The 18,344-nt window shown below is 34.4% G+C and overlaps 1 protein-coding gene across 4 annotated transcripts in view; it reads left to right on the forward strand.

The window, feature by feature from the left end:
- CNOT6L (CCR4-NOT transcription complex subunit 6 like) overlaps positions 1-18,344 on the forward strand; it is a 113,917-nt gene that overhangs the window by 85,866 nt on the left and 9,707 nt on the right. For all 4 annotated transcript variants that reach the window (XM_060012309.1, XM_060012306.1, XM_060012307.1 and 1 more), the window contains 4 exons: positions 694-762; positions 3,418-3,575; positions 4,922-5,076; positions 15,406-15,557. In XM_060012309.1, the coding sequence (XP_059868292.1) occupies positions 694-762; positions 3,418-3,575; positions 4,922-5,076; positions 15,406-15,557 (534 nt within the window). The remainder of the gene's footprint in view (positions 1-693; positions 763-3,417; positions 3,576-4,921; positions 5,077-15,405; positions 15,558-18,344) is intronic.

The raw sequence follows: 18,344 nt of genomic DNA on the forward strand, positions 1-18,344 counted from the left end.
AAGACCTAAATAGACATTTCTCCAAAGAAGATACACAGATTGCCAACGAACACATGAAAGGATGCTCAACATCACTAGTCATTAGAGAAATGCAAATCAAAACTACAATGAGGTATCACCGCACACCAGTCAGAATGGCGGTCATCAGAAAATCTACAAACAATAAATGCTGGAGAGGGTGTGGAGAAAAGGGAACCCTCTTGCACTGTTGGTGGATGTAAATTGATACAGCCGCTATGGAGAACAGCATGGAGGTTCCTTAAAAAACTAAAAACAGAACTACCATATAACCCAGCAATCCCACTACTGGGCGTATACCCTGAGAAAACCATAATTCAAAGAGTCATGTACCAAAATGTTCACTGCGCACTATTTACAATAGCCAGGACATGGAAGCACCCTTACTTAAGGTTTTAAATAGGTACTTTTTTATAAATACTGTGTAAGTATAAATGCCACTACTGAATTTCCTCATGTTCTTTTTGGATATTAGTTACGTGTTTTATGCAGAACTCTTCGTCAACTTCCTTCAGCTTCTAAATCTTCGTTATATTTCAGTACTATATTTTTAAGTCAGTTTGTGAGGCATTATAGCTGAAGAGAAAACAGAAGCTGATTTGACATTACAAAGCAAATGATACTGATTTTAGAAAGACATGAAAATATGTTTAAAAGAATATATATTTTTTCCAGTTCATCCAGAGCAGCTTCCTCCGAGGCCATGGATTACATTAAAAGAACGAGACCAAATTCTGCCATCAGGTAAATAGTTTTTCTTATTCTTCCTTGACTTTTTTCAGATATACTTGAAATGCCATTTGGGCTTTGTGATAAAATTGACAGGCCTTCATTTTACCTCCCCTGAGTAGATGCGTTTTAAAATACTGATCAATAGACTTAAAAGTCTACCCTAAGGCTTATGTACAGGGATCTCATACCTTTCACAATGATGCAGCTCTTGGTTTTAAAATTAGTTCTTGTAATAGAGCTTTCCAAGTGGCATCTTCACATAGGGTTTGGTGATTTAAGAAAAATGAGTAGTAATGAATTTTCTTCTGAAAAATTTTAAACTACTTAGATACTTTATCTTTCTTGAGTGGGTAGGCTGATAATGCTTTGTAGAAGGATAATTTAGACTGAGTTCAATTTACTGTATTGGAAACAAAATACGATACCAGGCCAAGGGTATAGAAATGATATAGGGTGAAGATTTGAGCAGTTTAATTATATGATTTAGCATTTCTAGAACTGCAGTAATGTAGGAAATAGAAACCTTTGTCTTTTGGTGCAGACGAATGATGATTTGACATTTATAGGGCTTCTTACTGCTCATTAGACATTTTATGATTGGGAATTCTGCTTAAAATAAGTTGTTATGAATTAATATTCTTCTTAATCACAAGTGATAGTTTTCATGATACCTAATTTTGTTTTAAAAATGAAAATTTTACTGTTTTAATATGAAGGCAAACCAATCACTGAATACTGATACTTAATTTTAAAGAGTAAACCACAGAATTTATTATGTACTTTTACAACAATATAAAGCCCGTCTTTTTTTTTTTTTAATTTAAGCTAAGAAGTGGAAGGATTCAGAAAAAATCATTTGCTTAGGTATCGGGAGATGTGCGAAGTGTAATGTGTTCATGGTTTATATTTTAATAACACTGAGAAATATTATCATATTAGTACATTTCTGTATCTTCTAGAGGTAATAATTTTAAAACCACCACACTCTGGAGCCATAGTATCAGCCTGTTCTAAGAGGTACTGTATCAGTGTTATCAAGAATAACACTTCTGTTATCAGGATTCACATTGATGGTCTGAGTAGAACGAATACCTCAGTTTTTCTACAAAGCCTTAAGTTAGGCAGATTTATTTTGTGTTTAGCCTTCCTTAATGTGTAATTAATTGTTCCCTTTCTGGTATTAAAATGATATTAAAAACACCATTTTCTAGTTCTTCAAAGTAATCCCTTTCTGAGCACGAGTTAACATAATCTTGAAGAAGATCTTTCCTAATATCACATACCTTCATTTCCATTAAGAAGAGGAACAACAGAAACAAGTTTTCATTAGTTGTTGAATTCTCAAGTAATGTGTTCTTGGGTTTTCCTTTTTGAAAAACCACTATGGATTTTTCTTGGGATGTCTGACTTCCGTGAGTAGAATCAGTGCTACAAAAAACAAAAAAAAAGATATTAAAAATGCCTTTTACTTCTGATGCATAGGGAGATGTGTATAATAACTAACAATGGTTAAGGGTGATTTATAGCCACAAAACTATAATGGTAATTAAACTATGTAAGAATTAATCCCAGATAGTGAAAAGAGGTACCAGTATACAAAATGGCCACCAGTCAGATTTCCAGGGGACCGTTGAACTAAGTTTCTCTTAATACCTTTCCCATCATCTGACTTTGAATCAACTTCAATCAAGTGTTACTTCATTCTTGGATTCCTCACCTTTTATTAAGTACTTGATTCTCAACTGTGTCTGCCCATTATAATCACCTGGGAAGCTGTTTAAAAATATTAATACCCAAATCCTAATATACTAACTTAATTAGTCTGGAGTAGGGCGCTGAGTATCAGCATTTTTTTTAAAAAGTTCTACAAACTGATTCTAATGGACAGCCGGGATAGAGAATTAATGATAAAAATCAGGGCTTTTCAAACTGGTGTGCATGTGCATATGAATCACCTGGGGAGTTTGTTAAATTGCAGGTTCCAATTCATTAAGTCTTTGTGAAGGCAGAAATTCTTCAGTACTGAGTTCCTAGGTGATAACTGATGCTGCTGGTATACTTAGAGCACATTTTTGAGTAGCAGGGATACAAGCTGCGTTTTCCTATTAGTTTGCTTGTGGTCCTTTTATAGGCATTTTAAAATGAGAATTTAGTTTTAGAAATGAACATTTGATTTGGTAAAAAAGGATTCTCTTATGACTGAACTTTGTTAGTCCATATTCTTCTGGCTTAGAGCAGTGAGAGCATTAAGAGACCCAAAAAAGTATTAAGTATGGATATTTTGTTAATACAAGTTAATGAAATTAGAGCCTTTTAACGAGAAAAATTTACTTTTATTCCATTTATAGAGAAAAGTTTTGCTCAGTAAATTATGTGCAAAAAAATGGCATTCTGATTTAAAAGTTGAATTTTTATTAAAATATTCTAAAAAATCACAAATATGAAGTATTAGTCTAATTCTGGTAAAAGGACTTTGATGTGATGGATTCCAGTGAAGTTTTATAGGTATAGTTTAATGGAATCTTGCCCAAGGCATTTCGCGATGATGATATTTGGGGTATGTTTGTGTGACATGTGTGCTTGTGTAGGTGTATATGTGATATTGCTTTAGAAAACATTGCCTAATTTTCTCCCTTTTGTCTGTTGTTTTTTTCTCCCACTTCTTAGCATCATTCACGGTTATGTGTTACAATGTGTTATGTGATAAATACGCCACCCGGCAGCTATATGGCTATTGCCCATCCTGGGCATTAAACTGGGAATACAGGAAAAAGGGAATTATGGAAGAAATTGTTAACTGTGACGCAGATATCATTAGTCTTCAGGTAACACTATAGAAATTAAATTGTCTTTAACTTAAAGGTGAACCTAAAAATTATAGAAGATCTTACTTTTGGGAGAGTTCCTGTGTTCGAAGGAAAACCCAAAGCAATTATTTTCTCTCCTCTTAAAAAAAAAAAGGACAATTTTAATAAGCACCTCAGATATTTCTACAACTTCTAGAGTAGTTGGAAATTTTGAAAAAATATAAAGAATAATGGAGGGGGCTTCCCTGGTGGCGCAGTGGTTGAGAGTCCACCTGCTGATGCAGGGGACACAGGTTCGTGCCCCGGTCCGGGAGATCCCACATGCCGCCGAGCGGCTGGGTCCATGAGCCATGGCCACTGAGCCTGCGCGTCCGGAGCCTGTGGTCCGCAACGGGAGAGGCCACAACAGTGAGAGGCCCGCGTACCGAAAAAAAAAAAAAAAAAGAATAATGGAGGAAAACACCTAATCCCATATCCCAAATATAGTTGCTGGGTTAAAACTTCTGAAGTATTTCTTGTACACTTTTAAAAAAATTCACTTGCCTATTTATTTACAGATATGTACAGATATGTTTTCAAAATAGAGATCACACCATTGATGTATTTTGTACCTTGTTTATTGCACTTAATACACTTCCCATGTTACTAAAATTCCTCAGAGCCAATTATATGAATATATATTAATTGATTTAGCATTTTCCCTACTGTTGGACATTCAGGCTGTTTGTGTTTTCACTGTTACAAAATCATGTTGTTATGAGCATTAGCATACATAAATCATTATCTTTACACTTGATTATTTCATTTGGAAAGATTTGTTAAAAATATGTTATGGGTCTAACTTAATAATTACTACTTTAACACAGACCATTGGATTATTGGTATTCAGGTACCTAAAAATTCCTTAAGTAGAATTTTTTGTTGGTAGATCTTAAGCTTTTCACTCTTGAGTATCATTTCTTTCTACCACAGTTGAGAAATTTGAAATAATTTTTAAAATTACCTCTTTATAATATAAAATTTGCTATTCCATACCACCTAATCTATAATATGACCAACTTTCAATTGTTCATTTACCAGTTGAGGAAGTGAAGTATAGTGGAATGAATTCTAAATTGGGAGTCAAGAGACTTGGGAACAACTACCTGTGTGAGCATGAGAAAATCACGTTATTTTCTGGTTCTCTTAGGTTTTAAAAAGCTGCCATTGTCAAATGGTGGCTGCTATCAATAAGATAAGGTACTTAGATAATATTTTTTAAGTGAAGTATTTTAACTTGGTCACACCTTACTCACAATGCTGCACGTTTTTATATCTTAGTTTTCCTCTGTCATGTCAATGATAATGTTTCTTTGTCATCTCAGGAAGTGGAAACAGAGCAATACTTCACTCTCTTTCTGCCAGCATTGAAGGAGCGTGGATATGATGGATTTTTTTCTCCAAAGTCACGTGCCAAAATCATGTCTGAGCAGGAGAGAAAGCATGTGGATGGTTGTGCAATATTCTTCAAAACAGAAAAGTGAGTTAAGGAAATGAAGCATAATAGTGTACTTATTTCTTTAATTCCCACACATTTGAAATTGTCTTTGGTTTGACCCTGAAATAGACAGGTAATATAAAAGTTTAAAACTACTGGTAATGTTTTATTTCTTAGGCTGTGTATTGAAAATAAGAATGTTTACTGTATTATTCTTTATGCTTCTTTTGCCAAATTACATTAAAAATACTAAAGAGTATATACTTGAATATGATACTGTATTTATATATTTTCATGAAGTAAAATATTAATTTTTGTGTAAAAAAGAAAGTAGATTTTTTTTGCTAGTTGACCTTTTTCAGAATCATTCATTTTATGAACTTTTCATCTTTTTAAATTAACACTCTATATGTTTATTTAGTCATTCATTCACTAAATGTTTACTGACCATTTGCTTTGTGACAAATGCTGTGCTAGTCACAATAGTCTCAAAGACATACAGTTTCTATCCCACTCAGAGCTCTAGTAGGAAAATCACAATCTAATATGGTATATATGAGGTGGAGATATGCAAGGATAGATAAGGGAGGACATGCACAGAGCTTATGGAGGTAGGGAGTTAAAGGATTGACTGAGACAGGACAATGGAAAGCGGTCATGACCTGAAATGGAAAACAGAAAACATGACCTTTGTTTTTTCAGGGCTGTAATATAGTTGATGAAAATACAGTCAAAGATAAGATGATGACTGCTTATTAAAATACATGAACAATCTTGTAGAGACCTCTGTGCTTTTAGTATTCTTGAGTTTAAAATGGAAAAGATTATCTGTTCAGAGTTAGCGACAAGAATTAAAGGAGATAATGAATGGATAGGTACTTCATAAATCATTAAGTGTCCTGGAAATATTTATATTATTGTCATATTTCTCTGTTTCTGTAATCCTTTGCAATATTAGTATTTCTCTCTTACTGGGTTTATGATATTGTGCACATTGGATTTAGGAACTGCATTTCCTACTTGAGGGTGCAGAGCCGTAACACACTTAGAAGGCTATCTCTCCCTTTTTTTTTTTTTTGGTTTGGAGTTGTGAAGAGTTTATTTTGTGACTGTTTATTTCATTCTTTTATTTATCTATTTATTTTTATTTATTTTTATTGAAGTATAGTTGAGTTAAAATAAAGTGAGTCAGTTATACATACATACATTCTTTTTTATATTGTTTTTCATTATGGTTTATCACAGGATATTGAATATAGTTCTCTGTGCTGTACAGTAGGACCTTGTTTATCCATTCTATATATATAACAGTTTGCATCTACTAACCCCAAACTCCAAATCCATCTCTCCCTCACTGCCCCTCCCCCTTTCCGTTCCCCCTGGGCAACCACAAGTCTGTTCTCTATGTCTGTAAGTCTATTTCTGTTCATAGATAGGTTCATTTGTGTCATATTTTAGATTCCACATATAAGTGATATCATATGGTATTTGTCTTTCTCTTTTTGACTTACTTCACTTAGTATGATAACCTTTAAGTCCATCCATGTTGCTGCAAATGGCATTATTTCATAGAAGGCTATCTGTTGAACGCTGGCTGAGTGACTAGATGGTTAGAGGCAGATTCCTTTGGTTATCATCCTGAGGAAAAGAGAGAAGTATATTTTTGCCTCATAAAGGCTGCCAGTTTTACAGTGGAAAATTTGAAGGAACCTCCAATAGAAGACTGAAATATATGGATTCTCATAGAGATTGTATCCTGTAGTTAATAACTTAGGTTTGATACATTAGATAGGGAATCATCTACTAAACGCCTGTGACTATTTTCCTATATTTTCCTGTTTGGTGCCTATTATAACAAATCATTTCAATGTTTTTATTGATACAAGCCTATTTATTACCAGCATGGCATGTTATTTTAAGTAAATGAATTAAGTGAATTTGAAAGATATTTGAACCCCTTCTTCTCACTTATTTGTACCTACTTTCATATCTTTTCTGTGACTTTTTAATAGAGATTTTTCATTTGTTTAATAATTAGTACAGGGCCCTGAAGTATTTGAGGTCAGGATATGCTAAATTCTTCTAGTGGGTTGCTGATTTTTTTTTTAAACAAATTTTAGAATAACAATAGCTATTACTTTCATAGTGTTTACATGTCCGCCAGTTTCTTTTATTTATACTGATTATCTTATTTAATTTTTAAAGCAATCCTCAGAGGTAGGAATAGAGCTATTTCCTCATTTTTATAGATGAGGAAACCAAGACATAGAGATTATCTGGCTTCACAGTCAATGCTTTTAACCACTGTACTAAACTGCATCTTTAGATTTCTTTTTTTTTTTTAATATTTATTACTTTTTTTAATTGAAGTATAGTTGATTTACAATGTTGTGTTAGTTTGAGGTGTGCAGCAAAGTGATTCCGTTTTACATATATATATATTTTTTTTCCAGATTCTTATATAGGTTATTACAAAATATTGAGTATAGCTCCCTGTGCTATATAGTATGTCCTTGTTTATCTTTAGACTTACTGTTTCAGCTTCCGATATCACTTGTACCTATTAAAAGGTTACCTCATTTGGGAAATACTGCCTTGAATTTGATATTTGTTACCAGTATTCACGCACAAATTTCCTTGAAACAATTAAAAAAAGAATTACTGATAACATTGAGACATGTAACATCAATCTGTTTTTCCATTTGCCATTGTTTCTTTCTGAAAGATGATAATACATAAAATTTTTTTCATTCCCTTTACAGTTTTGAGAGGAAAATCTAAAATGCCTTGATAATTTACTAGAGGTAATTAAGATTTTGAACTAACAATTGTCTAGGAAACTTTAAACAACCAAGTATTTGAAAACTGATACTTGAATTATTAAAAATGCTGTAAATTATTTAAGAGATAAATACATAGGAAATACTTCGATGCATCATTTGCATTTCTTTCCTTCTTCAACTTTTTGCCTAAACAGTAACATGGATCCAGCAACAGATGAAGACCTTGAGTGTGATATGTTGTTAAATTCCACCTGTTTTGAACAGTGCCAAATAACTTGCTGATGTCATGTTATATGTCCAATGCCAAACTATTTGGAATTTAACACAAAGTATACTATGCTGCATTTCTTCTACTCCTTCAGATTGGAGAAATGATGCAGTGCAAAGAAAAGACTGTTTGGAAGCCAGGTGGTTTTCCTGCTTATGTAGCTGTATAATCTTGAATGAGTCACTTACCCTTTCTGGGCTTATTTTCTCATTTGTACATATTTGTGTATTACCTTGTAAGAGAATTTATATGATTTACAAGACTAACAGTTAAAAGATAGCTGTAGAAGAGTGCTTCAATTCTCTGTACTCATTCTCAAGGTCTTAATCTTCTAAAACCAGAGTATCAGATAATTTCTCATCTTCATTGATGAAATATTTTTCCCTTCATGGAAAACAGTGGTACAGAATGGGTAACAATAAATGGAAACTATAATAATCACTATTTTTAGCAAAATATTATAATAAAAATCTCTTATCCATCATGATGGAAGGATAGTATATTGCTTAGTAATGGCTGGGACACAGACCATTATTCAGAGAATTAGAATACATTATATTTTATATTGTTTTTTTGTTTTTGTTTTTGCTGTACGCGGGCGTCTCACTGTTGTGGCCTCTCCCGTTACGGAGCACAGGCTCCAGACGCGCAGGCTCAGCGGCCATGGCTCACGGGCCCAGCTGCTCCGCGGCATGTGGGATCTTCCCGGACCGGGGCACGAACCCATGTCCCCTGCATCGGCAGGTGGACTCTCAACCACTGCGCCACCAGGGAAGCCCAACCCCTATATTTTATATTGTATACATTATACTTTATATTGTATACATTCTAGTTTAATCTTTGGGGATTCAGAAGGCACTTCAAGATTTGGTAGCACCTTTTGGTCATTACGAACATCATTTTTTGGGTAATTAGGTGCATAAAGGTACCAGAAAATGGAAATTTGGGTTGATAAGATGCCAGAAATCACCTTTTCTTTGTCCTTTATCTTAATAAGTGTTTTCTTCAGTGCAAAATATTTTATAAAAGAGACATATACATATAGGTCTGTATTTTGTGTGTGTGTGTAAGAAGAGACTGTTATTATAGATAAGTTTTTTAGAGTCAGAAAGTTTCTCTTTCCCATGTTTTATCCTATAGACTGAACAGTTAGTAGAAATGGAGTCTTGGAGCCCGATATGCAATTTGAAGAAATCCAAAATGTTGAAAAATGGAGCTGAAACCAGATCTAGACTTGCTTGCTTTTCCTGAGGTTAGCATTTCTGATCTGATCATGCTTTGTTTCAAACCAGTGAGAAAGGGAAAGATGAAAACAGCAGTTTTAGAACAGTGGGACCATTACACTGTGAAGAGGCAGTCTCTTCCAATAGGACTGGGAACTAGGTTGTCATGGTGCTTAGTCCTTACTGTATTGCCTCTGCTGTCTGTCTCAGAGGTACCAGGTAAGGCCAAGTCCTTGTTTCTCCTTCTGTATTATGACAGGTGGTTTTGTGGTTGAGAAGAGGTCATTCAGAGGTTATAGTGTTGTCCCAAAATGACCTATTGTGATAATCCTGTCTTACTAGTTTCTCAGTTACTAATTTTTTCTGTCATAGGTGGTGGTTGTGTTTAGAATTTTAAAATCTGAGATTGTGGTTTCTGGTTTCCAGTGTTAGCTTTCCCATTAATTTAATCTGAAACATAAAATTATTGCTTTATGCCAGTTTCCTTTACCTTTCCAGTATGGATAATAATAACTGTTCTGCCTAACTTCAGAGGTTTCTTATGGGGCTAAAATGATCAAGAATGTGAAAATGCTTTTAGTGGTTAAAAGAGTTGTACAAATATAGGTAGGATGGTGAATATCCTCTTTTCTTCCCTATTTATCTCACTCTCTAAGCTTACCTTTTCTAGCAAATTGTTTTCTGGCACTCCCATGATTACTTGAAAGGACCTAAGAACACATTTTATAGCATCTTATGCTGAATATACAACAAAAACTTCTATTTGGTTTAGGTTTAAGAGTGAGTTTAACGTGATCAGAAAGGGTCGTAGTTAACAGAAAGTAGAAGCAGAGTGAAGGTTATTTGGTTGTAGGTAGGAGGGGAGAAAATAAGAAGTAGTATTGTTCTAAAGTAGTGTGGATAGAATATGGATAACTATTTCTTACTATTTTATAAATGTATTATAAATATAGAATAAAATAAACACAAACACAAGATAAGTTATAGGAGATTATAACTCCCTATACTGGTGCTAGAAATCTCATTTTCTAAAGGCAGAGTCCCTGAAAAGTTCTTATGGTTCAAGGAGTATATCTATGCTCTTATTTAATTCTCACTGGAAAGAAGGAATTTTCTTTTCCTTAGTTCTCAACTATCTCTTTGGTTCTTCAACTACTGGTGAAGCTGAAATAATAAAATTGAGCGTATAACTCTGACCCTTTTAGAATCTCTAAGCCCCAAGGAGGGAGGTGTAAGTTATAATGACATGTGCTCTATTTAGGAAAACTGGTTTTATTTTTCTGAACTTTTTGAAACCAAAGACATTATAAAGCAGATACCTCAAGAAGATTGGGAAGTTTCAAAAGTCAAACCAGGGCAATACAATTATAAATTATACTAACAATGAGGAAGAAAGTTGGAGGGGTGGTTGGAGGCATCTAATGAACAGGGTAATTGTTCAGGATTCATTTTGAAAGGAGTGTTTTTTGTTTTGGGTTTTTTGTTGTTGTTGTTGTTGTTGATTAAAAAAGTCAATAACCAAGTATGTGTTGAAGAAAAAGAGTTTATGAACCTATGTTCTTTGCCATGAAAATTAAGAAAAAGGGAAAATTGGGTGAAAGTGTTAAGGCAACGAGGAGGATATTTTAAATAACATGTGCACTGTAAAGGGGTATACCTATGTGGCTTGTGCCATCACTAATTGACGATCAAGAAAAAACCAGAGGTGTGCAACTTCTATTTTGCTTTCATGGTCTCTGTTGAGGAGAATTATTTTCAAAGTGGAAAGACTAAGACCAGGTAAGGAGGAGATTGGCAAACCAAGAAGAGATTGGTAAGCCAAGAGAGTCACTAAAGTGCCTTAACTAGTTAGGTTTCCATATCAATATAATTATATCCCATGTCCCCATAGTATTAAAATATCTTGCCAAAGTGTGATTAGAGGAGTATTGTGTTGGTCACAAAGTTCGTTCGGGTTTTTTCCATAAAATGTTACAGAAAAACTCGAACGGACTTTGTGGCCAACCCAATAGATGGCATTAATATTGGTGTATAGGAAAAGTCCTAATATATTGGGGACAAATAAACCACTTCATTTTTCAAAAAATTGGCAAGCCTCAGTTTTCCTCATCTTCGTAATGGTAATAGTAATACTGTCTATTGCAATTTGAGTGCTCCAGAAAGAAGACTCCAAGTTACTTTGGTGTTTAGGAGTTTATTAAGGATCAACAGCTGTGGAAAGGAAGGGGAAAAAGCAGAAATTAGCATAGAGAGTAGAGCTGTGTTGCAGACTGGGACAGCCTCAGCTGACCCCACCCTGTAGCTTTAGAGCTGAAATGGCCTGTGAGAGTTAACCCAGGAGGAACCAAAATCCCCAGACCTTTATCTTTTGCTTTTGATCTGTAATTGGATATGTGCCACTCCCAGAAGTACTTGACCTTGGTGAGGCAGCTCTCTGCAACTGGAGCAATTCCTGAAGGATTGATGAGGAATCTGGGCAGCATCTCTTCATGTCCACCCCTTTGCAAAGTTTTAACAAATTTTAGGACTAATATGTATGAAGTACCTATCACAGGTCTTGATACAAAGTGGATCCTCAATAACGGACCCCTTATTTTTTTTATTATTATTATTTGTACTGTCCTATTGAGAATTTTGATTATTTAAGAGAAGACATATATATACATATAAGATTTATAAAAACTGAAAAGCTGGCAGGGATATTTAATCTTTTGGAAAAACAGAATGTAGTTTCCAAGTACCCTTAATATCTGAATGGGTGAACTAATGGGCAGAAGCTCATGAAATGATACTCAACAGAAATAAAGTCTGCTACTCTTAGATTATTAAAGGAAAGGAAAGAGGAAGAGGTAAAATTATTTGAGAGCACAGAAGAATATATGCAAAAAAGTTCATTACTAAACTAAATGTTAATTACTATAACTAACGGCATTAGTTATAATAGCTCATATCAGAAGTAAATGTGCAACACAGAATAGTTCAATTATGGTGAATCTGTATAGTGGACTATAATGCAATCATAAAAATTGATTTTTGAAACATATAGTATTTTATAGGGAAACATCCATGGTAGAATGTTCATTAATATAGACCTAGAGTATTATTCTAATTGTATAAAAAATGTTTGTGTGCATGTGCATGGAGAAAAGTCTGGGGAAATATATTGACTTGTTGATGGGGGTGTTAGATTGCAAGTGACTTGAAATTTTCTTTATATTTTTAACTCATCCCCAAATCTCTGTAGTAAACATGTAACTTACTAAAATCATTTTTTCACTTGTTTGTTTTTAAGCATCTATAAATGCAGAACTGAAGAGACCTGGTTTAAGAGCTAAAAGAACCAGAAAGTTTTAGATATATATTAGTACTTATTTGGCTTATAAATAGCATGGCTGTCCCCAAGTGCAATTTCAGTCTTTATTAACAAAAATACAGTCCAAAATGAGGAAGGCAGTAGTTCATTTTTGCCCAGCTCTAGGTACTGCACCTTTGGGTGAACTTGAGTTTTTCAAATGAGCAACTGTTTTACACCATATATCATATAAAGAATTGATAATTTCTTTTCTTGAGAAGACTTGGGGATGATATTTAAAGTAGTGTCAAATGGAAAAGAAATTCCATATTCCTGTAAAGAAATGATATAGATCTAGTTTTGATGGAAGAAAGATACAGGGAAACATTTTAGTTAGGGAAGGCAGTTCTAATAATTAGACAATTCTAATAATTAGATATATTAGTTCTAATAATTAGATATTAGATGTGGGGGGGAGAATATCTAATTATTAGAACCCCTACCAAATAATAGCCTGACTTTGGTAGAAGAAAAATATTCCAATATTAAAAATATAACTATTAAATAGGATTTTCAAACTTTCCTACAGAACCCTAGGTTCCTATAAATAAGCCTTAAGAGTTAATATTTACAAGATATTTCAAAAATTAAATACAAATAATTAAACTGTAATTTAAAAATAACATGTTCACTCAGATGTTTCAAATATCAGATTTTAACACTTTGGAAATTGATAACATGTTCCTGATATGCTGCTTAGTTGACTTGTTGCAGACCTCTGAATTGAGTTTTTGCCTGCTTTCTTTTTCTGAGTTCAAAGTCAGTTATTTACCGCTTATATCTGTGTGTCTGTGTGAATCAGGATTTTTATTATTAATGCTGTGTAACCAAAACAGAATAGAGAAATAAACTGGGTACTGAGACTGATATGACTATAATTATCATCTATACCCTCTGATTTCAAATTTTTATAATCATCAAAACAGATTCATCATCTTCAGTGATTGATTTATTTAAACCTAATACTGCCTTTATCTGTTTTATGTATAAGAATCTTACCAGAAATTGTTTGAAAAAGGTATTCCACTGCTTAAAGACATTTTTAAAAGTCTGATATGGAGGATGATCAATTCTGTCTGTAGAACTTAGTTTGAATCTGCCTACTTCTCTTTATTTCTCTTGCCTTAGCCTAAGCCACCATCATCTGTCATCCAAACAACCTCAGAAACTTTCTAATTGTTCTCATAATTCCTGAACTGTGGCTCCTGTAATTCATTCTCTACAATGCAGCTGCAGTGATCTTAAAAAATATAAATCAAATAATAACATTTCCCTGCTTAGAACCTGTTCAGTCAGTCTTCTTCCTCTTAATCTCCAACACCATTTCTACCCTTCCATTCCTTTCTAACCTATAAACATACAAAGTTGTTTGCTGATCCAGGACCTCTCACTTCTTCCTCTGTCTGGAATGCTCTTGATTCCATTCTTCACCTTGGTAGTTCCTCATCCTTCATGTTTCAGTTTAAATATCTCCTCTTTAAGGTAGAGGGTGCAAACTACACTCCCTTTAATCACTCTGGCGTAGGAGTAGGCACCTGACCCGACCTTTTATTCTTCTCAGAGCATCTGAGACATTCAGAATTGGAGCAAGGAGAGGAGTATTATTTCGTCTAGCAGTGCCCTGCAACACAGTAAGATGTTAGTATTTTTGAAGGAATGTGTGCAGGCTTCTCTTTCAAAGCTAGGAGGAAGATGGGGTGGGGACCTTTTATAAGAGCAAAGATGTCTTTTCTCCACTTAAAACCTAGTGAAACGTGGACAGTATATTTAGTAGGTTTTGGTTGTTTATAAATACTCCACAAACTTAATAAAACTAGGCTGACAGAGGTTAAATGGCTTGACCAAAGTCATACTGCTATTAAATGACAGTGCTAGACTCAATTCTATTAAATCCTACAATACCTACTTTGGCACTAAGGAAAGGAAATATTAGTGCAGATGCAGAAGCTGTAATCACAGCGAGAGCCATTCCTCATCTTATAGAATCTTTCTTTCTGTTCACTTACATTCACCTAATTCCAGCTTTCTAGTAAAAGCCAGATGGAAAAATCGGCTTCGACTTAGCCGAGATAAGGGTGTGTCCCTGCATTTTCTTGACAGATTTCTTGATGTGGTGAGAATAAAACTGCAAACAGGGTAGGTAGATTTTATTCTTATTTTTTTTTTAACATCTTTATTGAAGTATAATTGCTTTACATTGTTGTGTTAGTTTCTTCTGTATAACAAAGTGAATCAGCTACACGTACACATATATCCCCATATCCCCTCCCTCTTGCTGTTCTTTCTTATTGATCTGCTGACTTAGTTAAGGTTGTGTTCACCTTTGAATACCAGAAAATCCCAGCAGTAGCTTAAAGAAGTAGGAGGAAAGTAATTTTCTCACACAAGAAATCCAAAAATGGCAGTCCAGAACTGGTTCAGCTGCTTCTCCATTCAGAGTGGGCTGTCTTTTACCCTCCTGTTTCTCACCACAGGGGCAGAGATATAAAAGGGTAAAGGAATACATACATACACATACATGCACACACACCGTCTTTGCTAGGTGGCACTTCCAAGAAAGTTTCTACAGTAATCAGACCTTTTTCCTCTCATTGGCCAGAACTATATCACAAGGCCTCTTGCAGCTAGAAAGTGACTAGGGAGACAATGAGTAGCATCTATATCTTGTGCTCCCTTCATTTAATGGCTTTTAGCATGATAGTCCAATTATCTAATAATATAATACTAATGCATTGTACCTTTTAGATTTACATTGGTGCAGAAGCATACAGTGGAATTTAACCAAGTGGCAATGGCTAATTCAGATGGATCCGAAGCTATGCTGAACAGAGTGATGACAAAAGATAATATTGGTGTCGCTGTGGTATTAGAGGTCCACAAAGAACTATTTGGAGCAGGTGAGTGCAGTTTAAAATATTCTTACAAAAAATAAACACCATCTGAAGTGCAGTGAGTCTTGTTGATATTTATTGCGTAGTTATTTTCTTGTCTTTTGAGGAAAGTTAAGGGAAACAGGCTGGAAAATAGCACTAATTGTGTAAAACGTCATCTATATCTTGGAATATTACTTGCCAGGTAATCTGTAAAAAGAAAAGTCTTTACTATGCCATTAATTCCAAAAGGTTATTCGAAATAAGAATAGTTTTAAGCTGAATTTGGAAATTATGATGATTTGGTTCTCCTTTCAGCCATATTTTTAGCTTCTTGACTGAAATCTTTTGTCTTTAAGGTTAAGTACTTGGCACAGTTTCTCTAATTTCTTTGTTATATCTCAGTCATTGTCAGGGTAAGAGCGGCATCTTTTATCTACCTGGTACTTTTGTTTTCCACTTTAGATATTTATAGCTTCCTTCAAAGTAAGAAACTCATTATGTACTTTGCATATCCAGACCTTTTTTTCCCCCTCTCTACTGCCTGCCTTTCAGTATTTCATTGTTTACTTAACTATATTTTAGGTAAGAGCAAGGAGAAGGTGTCAAGACCACATCAGGGCTTTTTTTTTTTTACATCTTTATTGGGGTATAATTGCTTTACAATGGTGTGTTAGTTTCTGCTTTATAACAAAGTGAATCAGTTATACATATACATATGTTCCCATATCTCTTCCCTCTTGCGTCTCCCTCCCTCCCACCCTCCCTATCCCACCCCTCCAGGCGGTCACAAAGCACGGAGCTAATATCCCTGTGCTATGCGGCTGCTTCCCACTAGCTATCTACCTTACATTTGGTAGTGTATATATGTCCATGATTTTTTTTCTACCTGTAGAAGAAAAGATTTTTGCCTTAAGTACTGATAGAATTATTCAGACCATGCATATCTGTCAAACCTCCTTTTCTCACTGTTCTTCAGGTTATCCATCATCAAAGACAATCAGTCTTTGATGTGAGATTTTAAATTCCGTCTTCTTTTGTAGCCTCTCCATTTTTACTGACTTCTATGTCCTTTCCAGTCTCATTCTTCTCAAAAGTTTGGTACTTTTTTTCTGGTAATGCGAACATTGAATTTCTTTTAGTTTTACTCTCCTTTTAATTTGCAGAAGAGTAATTACAAATTATATAGTTAAAACTTTCACATTCTGAAATACCTCTCTCTTATACTCCTGGAAGAGTAATTTAATATTATAGAAGGTGCTTATGGCCTTTTTGAAGGGGCAAGTTTTTAATATTTAGTGTAGTGAACATTTAATCTACAGCCAAAAGTGACACTGTAAAACTCCTAGGGAAAGAAGAGAGCTTAGAGAACGATCAGATTGCTTTAAAAATGACCATTTCTGTCACATATGAAAGATACTTCAGTTATTTGTTTACTCAACATTAAAGATAATTATAGCTTGGTAAGACAGAAACTTTACCAAAATAGTAGGCTAAGAAAATCAGGTCTTTCTGCAGAGTTTATATTTTTAATAGAAAATGTTAAGAGATACTTATAGAAATTCTATAGAAAAAATAATTTTGTATGTATCTAATATTCCAGCAGTACAAAAGTATATAGAGTAAAACGTGAGAGTCCCTTCATCTTATTCATACCCTCTCGGAGTAACTCTTAGTCATTCTTTACACATTACTAACGTGTATGTGTATAGTTTTATTTAAATGGCATCGTACCATGCATATTGAGTTTTGAGCCTTAAAAACTTTATGGACACTTTTTTTCTCTGTCAGTACACAGTTTTCACAGTTTGCCCCTTCAGAGGTGCTTATGGCCTCTTTGAAAGGGCAAGTTTTTTAATGTGTTATCCTCATCCACCATGTTAATATTTATTTTGACAGAATTATAAAACAGTATTTTAGGGGAAAAAATAACCTTAGAGATTTTATAGTTGAATACCTCATTGTCCAAATGAGGTATTCAACTGAACACCAGAATGGCTAAGTGATTAGAAATAAAGGTTAGTAATTAGTAATAAAGCCAAGTCTGAAACCCATGTCCAGACTTTGAGAGCACACTACTCCCTAATTCTCAATTTTTAAATTACTTCTTTTGGGTGTGTGGTATGAATTTGTTTTGGTAGCAGATTCATAGCAAATTCACTGCCTTACTTTATTTTGTATAGGTTAATATAATGTTACTGCCTCTTACTGCTGACCCTGTCACTGGTGTGCTCAGGAAATGCAAGGTGAATACGTACTGGGCAGTAGGAAGAACTTAAATTAAGGTTTAGGTGATTCAAGTAACTGAAAACCTACCTCACTAGGTTATTGTGATGTTTAAATGACAGAGATATTTAAGCTGCTTGTTCACACTAAGCTCAGCAAATCAAGGTACTCTAACTAATTGTTGGTTACATCACAGTATAGTTCCTAACTTGGGTAGAGAGCAGGAGTTGGCAAACTTTTTCTGTAAAGGGCCAGGTTGTTAATAGTTTAGGCTCTGAGGGCCACATATGGCCTCTATCACAATCTTCTAAAAAATGTTTGGTAGAATCTTTAAAAATGTAAAACCAGCCTTAGCTCATGCAGGTTGTACAAAAACAGGTGGTTGGCCAGACTTAGCCCATGGGCTGCAGTTTGTCGACCCCCATGTTGGGATTACCAGAATCTCAGCACTTTAGCTTCTAAGAACTACTTTATGAGATAAAGGGGAAAATATAAATGAATGGAAAAGAATAAAGAAGTGGTTGTGGGTTTGGGGGAGAAAACCTTAAGATACTGCTTTTTTGATACATAAAGTATAATCTTAACCTT

The sequence above is a fragment of the Delphinus delphis genome, chromosome 5 (assembly GCF_949987515.2).
Source record: "Delphinus delphis chromosome 5, mDelDel1.2, whole genome shotgun sequence".
In the NCBI taxonomy this organism is placed as follows: Eukaryota; Metazoa; Chordata; class Mammalia; order Artiodactyla; family Delphinidae; genus Delphinus; species Delphinus delphis.